The sequence below is a fragment of the Cupressus sempervirens genome, chromosome 3 (assembly GCF_028749045.1).
Source record: "Cupressus sempervirens isolate cs-2001-9-10 chromosome 3, ASM2874904v1, whole genome shotgun sequence".
Lineage (NCBI taxonomy): Eukaryota > Viridiplantae > Streptophyta > Pinopsida > Cupressales > Cupressaceae > Cupressus > Cupressus sempervirens.
The window spans coordinates 972,415,486-972,426,705 of record NC_143120.1 but is presented as its reverse complement, the minus strand read 5'-3'; the positions used below and the strand labels follow the sequence as shown (position 1 = coordinate 972,426,705).

The following is an 11,220-nucleotide window of genomic DNA, read 5'->3' as shown; positions in this document are numbered from 1 at the left end:
GCCTATCAATTTGGTGGATTGATATTAAGAAAATAGCATCACAAGAAGTCATAATAGACTCTAGTAACTTCATTGTATTGGGTGACGGCCACAAGGAGTCTGCAATTGTTTGGGAGAGTTTTGCGCATCTGACAGAGACATGGTTGCCTGGCATGACAATGTGAAAAGGCATGGCCCTCACTTTCTAGAAGAGTTCTTATAATCTTGCAAGTGGCCTCTTCTCTTTCTAAATGGACACGTCTCTAGGAAAGACGCAAATGATGATGCTCTTTAATAACATTGTTCCATATTGGTCCAGTGGAGAGTGCCTTGGGCCGAATCATTTTACTAAGGTTCCAAAACTTCTAGACAATTATAATTATTGAGTACTTTATTGTTGATTTTCTAGACAATTATAATTATATCATTGAACAACTAAGACAATGATGTTAATATCTTGAGTGTGGGGAAGAACTTCAAATTTATACTTTTTTTATGACAATTTTTTTTTCATCTAGCTTGTATTGTGTTAGATGCATATTATAACACCAAAAAAGAAGCACATTATGTGAGGCTCTATGGAGTTGAAAGTGAAGGATATCTCAAGTGCTCATTTTGTAACTTCTTGAATCAAGTGTGGCATTGGCATATACCATGGAGTAATTTTTCTTAATTACTATTCTATAATATTAGAATAATAGCTAGAAACATATCCTAGATATTAATTATCATATGTGTACAATTTAAAAGTGTACATGGCTTACAACAACTTAGATGTACATAGCTTACGAAATGTGCATCAATCTTACAACATCTTAAATGTGCATATATTGTATTTATTCTTATTATATGAAAATAAAATAAACAACATGTGATGTCAATATAGCATTTTTAAATTCTTCTAAATTACATAGAAACAACATTAGAATATTTAATCAATAGGTATTAGCATAATGATAAATTTTTGTACATAATTTTTTTAATTAAACAATTAAGTTTAAAAAATGATTTTACATAATTTTTTGAAATGTATCTTAATTTTTTTAAATGAACAAATTAAGGCTAATTTAGATTTTATTTTAAAAATGAAATCTTAATCTCAAACAACCCTTAGTCCTAGTTACTTATATTATACTTAGAATTATATTTTTTTATGTATATTAATTAAAAATAATCAATATAATAAAATTTTAAAATTATATTTTAACACATAAATTTGTAGTGGAATATAAAAACAATATTATTTTGATCGAAGATGTTTGTATGTGAGTATTATGAAAAATATAAAGAGAGAAGAGATAGAATTTATTATCTTAATTACACATTTGAAAAATAGGCTATCTTTAAAAATTAATTAATTTGAATGTATAAATTAAGATTTTTTGAAATATATCTTTATTTTTAAAAAATTGTATAATTTATTAGTTTCAAACAACCCTCAATCCTAATTACAAGTTATTAGTTGTATATATTCTACTTAGAATTATAATTTTTATTTTTTCATATAACTAAATTATTTTAATATAATAAATATTTAAACACAATTTTTTAGTCCAATAAAAACACGAAATTATTTTGGTTTGATAGACATAAAATTAAAATATATTTTATTTATCAAATTTACAAGAATAAGATGTCTGAATGGGTGAGTGAGTGAATAAGTGTGTGTGTGTGTGTGTGTGTGTGTGTGTGTGTGTGTGTGTGTGTGTGTGAGAGAGAGAGAGAGAGAGAGAGAGAGATGTGTGTGTGTGTGTTCGTGCGCGCACGTGTGCATGTGCGTGTGTGTGTGTGTGTGAGAGAGAGTGAGAGAGAGGGGGGGGGAGGAGGGGGGATAAAAATGAGCGAAAAAAAAAGGGCTAGAGAGAGAAAATTGCATACATGTAAGATAGACATATTAACAATTCAAATGACAAAATAAACCAAAATATTGATTACATATTGAACATTTGCAATGACAACTTCATTTCTATTTAAAATTGAAAGTTCAAAATGCATATTTATTTTAATTTATTTAAGGCATTTTTCAACCAACCACAACCCATAAAAACAAATATTTTCAATTGTCTAAATTTTTTGAATTTTGCAATAAGTTGATGTTTTGTGAGAATTGGAAGGGAGGGAGATAAAAAGATGTAGATAGAAAGAATAGAGACAACAAGACAAATGGAAGATATAAACATGACAAGCTTGCACTTTTGAAAGATACTCCAAAATGATAAGCAGTCCATATATAATTATATGGAAAAAGGAAGAGGCTCACCTAGATTAGATGACTCTTCAAACAAAATGTTTATATCCGAACATGAAAAGAAATAAAAAAAGATAATTATGTTAAATAAATTAACTTGCTTAAACCATAAAATTGAATTAGAATTAGTATCAAAATAAAAATACTCAATAAACTATAAGACTATCGGCATAACCCTTGCACCCTTCAAAGGTGCAAGTGCTAGTCAATAATTATATAATGCCACTAATTCCATTCGATTGGAAAACAACAAATGGTGGCATATAGTTTTTGTAGACTTCCTATGGCTTTCTTGATTGTGTTCATCAGACCCGATTCTTTGGACGTGTTAGCTTCTCTTTTCCTGCGTTGGACAACGACTCCCTTGGCTTCCCATCAATCAGTAATATGGCATATTTTCTGCTTGCGTGACTATATCCAATTTCTAATAGTCGAGAAGTCTAAGTTTGATATCCAATTACTAGGTGCATTCAAATGCTTGCACACTGATTGATTTTCAAACAAGAATACGATACACACACACATAAACAAAAGAGACAAAGAATCCATCATCAATTCATTTCCTATTGTCTTCTGCAACATGCAATCAAGAGTATGCACATAAAGTGAAAAGGGGCACCTGGTAGTTGATTGTTGCTTGCAAGAAGCTTGATTCCTAAGCTTCCGCTCTCTGTTCTCTTAGTTCTTCCCCACATTGCATGTCTCTGCCCCCCACCCCCCCTTGCTTCTTCCAGTTCTCCCTGATTTCCCAATTGCCTCTGTGTGATGTGTTCCAAGATTGTTATTATATTTATTATAATTTTCTTGGATACGTATCTAACCCAATTCTTAAATATTCGCACCAACCTATTTTTTTGTTGTTTCTCATGACATCGTGATTCCTATCCAGTTAATTAAGTTATTAATTAGGGGAATAGTGCTATTAATTTAATCGATTTGCCTAACAAAATCTACGTGACAATAAATTTTCCAATTTATGCGAGTTACAGGTTGTGACATCCTCCTCCCCTTAATCCCGATGATTTGTATATAAGAATTAACAATTACGAAAATCCTAATCATTACTCATAATACATTCTAATTCATTATAATTGAACACAAACAATTTCTTGACAGAATGCTTCAATAACACTATAATGCACGGTAATGAAGGTGCCAATTCAATTCTATATTACCTGACTGTTACAATTTATGAGTGTAACACTCTTTATTTCAAGAAACTCTACAATATGGATTGGGGACGGTACAGGACGGATATAAAAATGAGATGCGGAATGCCATATTATGGCAAACAATTGAGTGAGAACAGCAGCAGGAGGGTGTAACGCCATTGTCGTTCGAGTGTTCTTACTGTCTACATGTAGCTAGGGAAGAAACCCCTTTTCCCTGAGGCTGCCTACTGTATCGGTCAGACATTCTTTTATGGGTGTAAATGAGAGACCCAATTCCCTCAGCTTTTGATTGCTGAATTTGTATGCCACTTTCCTTGGATTTACCTGGTCTGAACACCTGCAGAGGAGGGGAAGATAATGAAAACCCATGTTATAATAAAAATTCAGGGTTAGTAGGAAAGTAGGGAAATACTAAGAATCCATAATTACTTGGTAGGAATTGGGTACTGCGGGAAGAGTTGTGCCAAGAGATCCACAAGCTCTCCTCTGTGCAGGCTTCTTTCTCCACACAGATATCGACCAGAGGCAGAGGGAGTCTCGTAGAGCAAAATATGCGCTCTCGCCACATCTCTCACATCCACGTATACCTGAGTTGCATTTGCATACGTCTTGGCCGACCCTGGATTGAATTGAATTGAAATGAAAAAGAGAAAGAGTTAATTTCGCAGAGTGAGCGTGAGCGTGAGCGTGAGGGGGAATAGGACCACTTTAAATGTGCGGACGCTCACCTGTTAAATACTTCAAAACATGGGCAGTGCTGAAGTTCATAGTGGGCTGGAGCAGAGGACCCAATACAATAGAGGGATTAATCCTTATCAACTCCATACCCACCTTCTCCGCATACTCACACGCAGCTTTCTCTGCTACCGTCTTTGAATAGCAATACCAGTTCTGAGCACCAAAAGAGAAAGAGGAGTTGGGATAATATGGATATAAGTTTAAACAAGTATAAATACAAAGTAAATGGGTAATTACCTTGGTTTGGATGCAGTAGTGAAGGTTGCTCCAGCAGTCCTCATCGACTATGGCTTCCGGATTTCTGTTGGGGTCGAGGTAAATGGCGCCGATGGAGGACGTGAGTATCACTCGCTTCACTCCCACTTCGTTGCAGGCCTTCAACACATTCAGACTCCCCTTCACTGCCGCCTGCACCACTTGTGCCTGTCCAGTGTCCAAGTGGGCATTTTACATTCATTCAAAACTCAATTGCATAATTTGGTCATCAAACGCATAATTTGGTAATAAGCAAGGGACATTACCGGATCTTCAATAATAGGGCAGGCCGTGTGAAAGACTCCTTTGCAACCTCTGATGGCTGTTATCAAGCTGTCATAGTCCAGAATATCTGCCTTCACAAGCTCGAGCCTTTCTTCCGCCCCTTCCAACTCTTTGAGATGGGCATACTTCTTATCATCTGCGCATATTTATTTTGAAATGTAATTATATGTTGCTCATCGAAATGTAATGTGAAACCGTGACGACGTTAATGAAAATGCAGGGGATGAGGTCCCTTGCATAAAGCCTAAGAAAGAAAGATCAAGTTTTTAGATAAGAAAGAAATATGTGAATGCAATACGTAAATGGTAATACTGACCAGGGTCGCGGACTGTTCCTCTAACAGTATAACCTCTGCTCAAGAGCATCTTGACAAGCCAGGAGGCAATGAAACCTCCAGCTCCCGTTACGCACACTGTACTCTCCATCTTAATCTTTTTAAATTTCTTTTTCTTATGTCTTAGACTTGCTTTCGACATTGGTGTGTGAGCTTTATGCCTATTTATAAGGAGACTCAGTTGTATATTGTAGCGGTTTGGCAAGATCCGCAAACTGATCTGTGGACTGTGGACGGAGTAAGTGTTAACTACGTCACAGTTTACGGTGGACCGAGGAAAGACCGTCGCTCCCAAAACAAACGGTGTTAACCGAGGAAAGAGGGCACAGTTGACACGCCTCGCCGTCTCCTCTAAACAAGGGACTGCTTCTGGAAAAACCATTCAACCCACCCCCCGGATTTCCATTTTTATAATTGCCCTTCCCAGCGCTTTTATTGGTTGCTTAAGCTGTTGAATGTTCAATCCTCGCTATCACTCACAGCTTTCTACGCTTCTATTAGTGGCAAGGGACGCCAGTTTGATGAAACACGATGCCTCACTCGATCGAGTAAGATTTTTTTATGCTAGTGGCCACTTTATGAAGTGCCTCACAGAATGTGGTGTAATGGTAGATAGGTATGGTCAAAATTGTATGTGGTAAGGAGCGCCTAATTTGTGTTTGCGAGTTTGTGGTGTGTTTGAGGTAATTTGATGTAATAAACTCTTTTGGCAACAAATCTAGTGAGATTGAGTCAAGGGAAAGCATTTTTCATTTGTAAGTTCTAGAAGTTGTCTTTATCTAGGATGGTTGAAGAGTGTTTAGGCATTTTAAGAGGTCATATTTGATGTTTTGATGACTTATTTGAAGTGTTGGAGTCATTAGGATAAGTGTTCTACGTAGTGATGTAGCAAAGTTGCAATGTTACAACTTAACAACTTTTACATCTTTTAGAGTACAATAACAAAAATGACACAATGGACTCGACAAATAGTAAGAAATTATCCTAACTGATCTGAGAGCCTTGGAAAATCGATTTTGGGAGTTAGTTGATCAATCAAGATAAGTTTTTGGCATTTTTTCTCTATTTTCTATACATTTCCATACAACATTGTACTTTCTAATAGTAAATTTGATTTGAGGTTGTAGCATAGTGAGTTAACATTCATTTGTATTTGGTTTGAAGTTTTGAAGTGTTTGCAGGTGAATTTACCACGAGTTTGAAGCCAAAGTGGTCACAAACCCTCCAAAATCAGGGTTTTCACAAAGAAATGGCTCAAAATTTGACATTCCATGGCTAGAATTTTAAATGGCTTGGTAGAGTGCTAGGTTAGGATGTATAGGTTCCATTTTTTGTAGTTTTAGATTGAGCTTGATTGATTTACTATTTTTAAACTGATGCTCTAGGTTGATCACTCAGTAGTGGTGAGCCAGGAAAGCTTGGAAAAAAAACCCATGAAAGTTAATTATATGTATTGAACAAAGAGATCAAGTGGTGGAAAGGTGTTTGCTAACCTCTGGCAGACCTCATCCAAGTGTTGGATTGGAGAGTTGAATCCATGATAGTGAGTTTGAACTCAAAGTACCAATTGTTGTCCCATTAAGCCTCACTAGCCTAAAATAGGGATAAAAGTGGGTTAGGTAGGTCAAAAAACTCCCAGATTGGATTTTGTTTCATCCAAATCGGATATCTAAGGCAAATTCTAGAGCCATTTGATTTTTGGAGGCGTGGCAACGATTCAGAAAAAATAACAGCAGTAGCGATTTTCAAACAACGATATCTCCCTCAGACAGACTCCTTTTTGCAAGCAATTTTTTTTGTTTTGAGGTAGAATTTCGTGATCTACACATTGATGTAGGTGGTTTGAGATCTCTATTCCTGAAGTTTTTTGCAACTCACAAATTCTTCTTTTTGCCACTTAAAATGCTTAGTACGGGCTCATCTAGACTCCAAATCAGGTTCCATTTTTTTTGAAAGTGCATTTTGTTTGTCTACTTTCTAGATATGTAATTATATTATAGGTTTTGTGGACAGAAATACTATTTTCAGAAATAGGCCCTAAATTTTCAAGTGGCTACCAAGTGCCTAAATCATACATTAGGGGGGGTTCTTTGATTTATTTTCCATTTTGGGGGGTACATTGATTAGTCCACTATGGAAGAGGAATATTTAATTACCTTGACAATAGATAACTATCAGGAATGGAGTCAATTGGTTATCCCATATCTTATTCAGCATAATGCACTACCATATAGGAGAGGACTTACCTACCATGCGAACACAAGTGCCCTCATTTGGTGTACTCTCTTTCTATTTATGGATATGGAGGTTATGGATTCACTTGAGGACATTAAGTCATCTTATCCATATGTTTATTGGATTCATCTTTGGGAGACATATGGAAATCCACACATTTCTCCATTCCCAAAAGATCTTTTACCTCCAGTAGCTACATCCTCTCCAGATGCGATCACACCTCCAGATGCTCCTGTTCCTCCTACTGATCTTGTTTCAGCCACAGATGCTTCAGATTCTGTGCAACACTAGGACACTTCATGTCTTCCTACTTTACCTTCATACGATGACTTCCTTCTCGCCATTGCAAGCTTGTTCATGGAGTCTCACATTAAAGATGCGGGAGACATCCTAGATGATATTCATCTTCTTTTTGAGAAAAATTCTTCATTTGTTTCCGTAGTGACATATTCATGTACTTCAGCACAGCAAAGTACACTTTGTCTTCCAGGTGATGACTTCTTGCCAGACATTTCAACTTTGTTCGTAGAGTCACACACAGTAGATTTGGGAGACTTCTTTGATGATCTACCGCTTCTCTTTGCTAAGGACGATCCTTCTACAATTGTTGTGAGGGTCCACTTTGACCCTCATGTCCATTCTCTACATGATCAACCTTTATAGGTTGATGTGATTGTGGATACTTATGTACAACATCTGCAGGTCTCTTTGTCATTTGAGAAGATTGTTGGTTTCTTGAAACAAATTCTACATCACTCCTTTCTCGATCTACACTTCTTCTTAGCAGTTTTAGAAGGAGCCATCATTAGTATCGATACAGGGACACTTGAACAAGTTTCAGAGACACCTTTCATCACTAAGATTCTTTCCACACACAGGGGAAGCATCTCACTAGTACCTTTGCCATTGTTTCTTCCAAAGGGGAGGAACATCATTCAACGGTCATGGATCAGCTTCTACATTGGAGCATTTCTCACTAGTCAGCACCTTACATTTACCGGGGGGGGACTACCTTGTCTCCTTCTTCTTCTTCATTTTGGGGGGGACTTTTTCCTCTTAAGGGGTTTTTTCCTTCTCATTCTCTCTTGTATATACTGGGTGAACCCACAATAATGGGTTCCACTTTAGTGGGATGAACAAATTCTAAAAAGTTGCAAAATTTTCGCAATTCCAAACTCCATACGTTCGCGCAAACCTCACTCACATGTTCGCACGAACATGCAAGCAACACATGTTCGTGCGAACCTGTTAAGCCATGTTCGCTCGAACATGTGTTTGCGCGAACCTATACCGCATGCATTTCCAGCGGTTAAAATCTCTTTTTCAACTTTTCCAATTCATTTTCACGGTAACTACTATTCATTTAGAGCATTTGGGCAAACGTGTCATTTGTGCTACCTCCGTCACCATCATCTTGTCGCTTTCGTTCTGATTCTCATCATCGGGTATGTCAAAATATTATTAATTTAATGTTTTTCAATGTTTTTAAAGTATTTTTTTATGTTATCAAAGTAGATTTTAATGTTTTTAATACATTTTAAAAATATTTTTAAAGCATATTTGAATGTTATTTACGTTTTTAATAGTTTTGAAAGCATAACTAAATGTTAATTTAATATTTTTATTGTTTATTTATATTAATTTAGAAAACAAAAAAATATTATATAGAAAACATTAGGAAAAATAATATAAAATTTAGGAAAAAAATTAGAAAACAAATTTAGAAAAAACATTAGGAAAACATTAGAGAATTTATTATTTAATATGAAATTTAGAAAACAAATTTAGAAAAAGAAAAAAAAAATATTAGAAAATTTAGAAAAAACATAACAAAAATATTAGAAAATTTAGAAAAAATATTTTTAAAAATTAGAAAATTTATAATTTAATATAAAATTTAGAAAACAAATTTATAAAAAAATATTTTAAAAAATTAGAAAAAAAAATTTTTAAAAAAATTTTATTTAAAATTAAAAAATTTAGAAAAAAATATTACAAAAACATTTGAAAATTTAGAAAACATATTTAGAAAAAACATTACAAAAATATTAGAGAATTTATAATTTAATATAAAATTTTAAAAAATATTTTTAAAAAAATTAAGAAAAATATTAGAAAATTTATAATTTAATATAAAATTTAGAAAACAATTTTTTTAAAAAAACATTGCAAAAACATTAGAAAATTTAGAATTTAATATAAAATTTAGAAAAAACATTATAAAAACATTAGAAAATTTATAATTTAATATAAATTCTAGAAAACAAATTTAGAAAAAACATTAGAAAAACGTTAGAAATTTTATAATAATATAAATTTTAGAAAAAAAAAAAATTTAAATTAGAAAAATATTATAAAATTTATAATAATATAAAATTTAGAAAAACATTAGAAAAAATATTTTTAAAAAATTAGAAAAACATTACAAAATTTATAATAATATAAATTTTAGAAAAAATTTTAAAAACATATATATATATATATATATATATATATATATGTTAAATGTAGACATGTACATGCTTTCGATATTAATGTTTATGTATATATGTCAAATTCACTTTAATGTCTTAATTTTAGAAGTTTAATTAAATGACATATCTTAAGGGTCTAGATCCTATATTGTACATGTAAAAATATAGATTAGAATGTATAATTTTTTATTTTGAACATAGATGTACATGTATATTTGTTCATGGTTAAAAGTAGATGTATGTACATGTTTTTAATAAATTCACATTTTTTTATATGTATAATTTGGGTATATGTTAACTATTGATCTTAATTTATCTTATAACTAAGTGTAATTAACTATATTTAATAACACATGTCTTAAGGGGAGATCCTAAATTATACATAAGAATGTAGATTAAAATGTATATTTTATTTCATAAATGTACACGTAAATATGTTCATGTGTTAGATATAGATGTGCATACATATGTTTTCAATATTCATGTTTAAATGTACATATGTTATTATTTTTAATGTCTTAATAATTAGAAGTATATAATTAACTATATAATTCAATGACATGTCTTAAGGGGAGATCCTAAATTATACATATATAAGAATGTAGATTAATTTGCATATCTAGGTATGAATATAACATACATGTACATCCAAACCCTAACCCTAACCTTGATCTTAAAATTTAATTTCTAAACCCAAGATTATAAATGATAATAAATACCCTAAATCATAATCTTGAACCAAATCATAAACTTCATATGCTAAGTTCCCTTATCCTAAATTCTTAACCATGGACCTTAATATTAACCCCTAAATTTAATGCTAGAAATTATGTAAGTTCGTGTAAACCCTGACAATGTCGTAAGGTCTTAAATCTTACCCTAAAATTGAGCCTAATTACACTAAAACCCTATTTGAAAACCTAATTGAAGCCTAACTTACATAAAATTAAAACAAGTTGACCCTAATCCTAAATTGTTAAAAATTACATTTGAGATACATGCACATACATTCAAACACATGTACATACATGAAGTATGACCCTTGTTTTAAATGATATATATGTAACCCAACTTGAAACCTAAACCTCGAAACATTATCATTTAAGAGTAATATAAATAATTTATTACCCTTTAATTGAATTCTCTAATAATACCCCCCAAAGTATAATAAAATCTTAAAACAACAAATTAACTCTAACCATAACCAAACTCTCAACTTTAAAGTTATCTTATACTTATATGCAAATTAATATAGGTTTGGATGTGTTACAGATTATCTAGGTCCATGATGTGTGATGTATGTTTAATTACATGTGTATAATTTTTAATGTTAAAAATAAAAAATTGTGTACAGCAGGCAGTTTAGCTCTTCATATATTTCTACAGATATGGCTTCACACGATATGCTTGATGCGGCTTCTGGTGCGACACCTGATGTAGTTCCTACTACGGCTCCTACTGCGGCACAGGTTGATGCGGTTCCTATTGCAGCGCCTGATG

General features: G+C 32.8%; 1 protein-coding gene across 1 annotated transcript; it reads right to left on the bottom strand.

The window, feature by feature from the left end:
- Positions 1 to 3,364: 3,364 nt before the first annotated feature.
- LOC149569988 (cinnamoyl-CoA reductase 1-like) lies at positions 3,365 to 5,128 on the bottom strand. The gene is made up of 6 exons (XM_089817849.1): positions 4,994 to 5,128; positions 4,659 to 4,813; positions 4,375 to 4,560; positions 4,128 to 4,290; positions 3,829 to 4,018; positions 3,365 to 3,736 (listed from the first exon to the last, which is right to left on the bottom strand). Exons 1-6 carry the CDS (start codon positions 5,100 to 5,102, stop codon positions 3,592 to 3,594), a joined length of 948 nt encoding a protein of 315 aa, XP_089673975.1. The 5' UTR covers positions 5,103 to 5,128; the 3' UTR covers positions 3,365 to 3,591.
- Positions 5,129 to 11,220: the final 6,092 nt, after the last annotated feature.

Coding starts and splice junctions, on each gene's coding strand:
- LOC149569988 (XM_089817849.1), bottom strand. CDS start 5,102: ATGGAGAGTACAGTGTGCGTAACGGGAGCTGGAGGTTTCATTGCCTCC. Junction 4,814..4,993: donor AGGAACAGTCCGCGACCCTG/GTCAGTATTACC, acceptor AAATATGCGCAG/ATGATAAGAAGTATGCCCAT. Junction 4,291..4,374: donor ACTACTGCATCCAAACCAAG/GTAATTACCCAT, acceptor TTTGGTGCTCAG/AACTGGTATTGCTATTCAAA.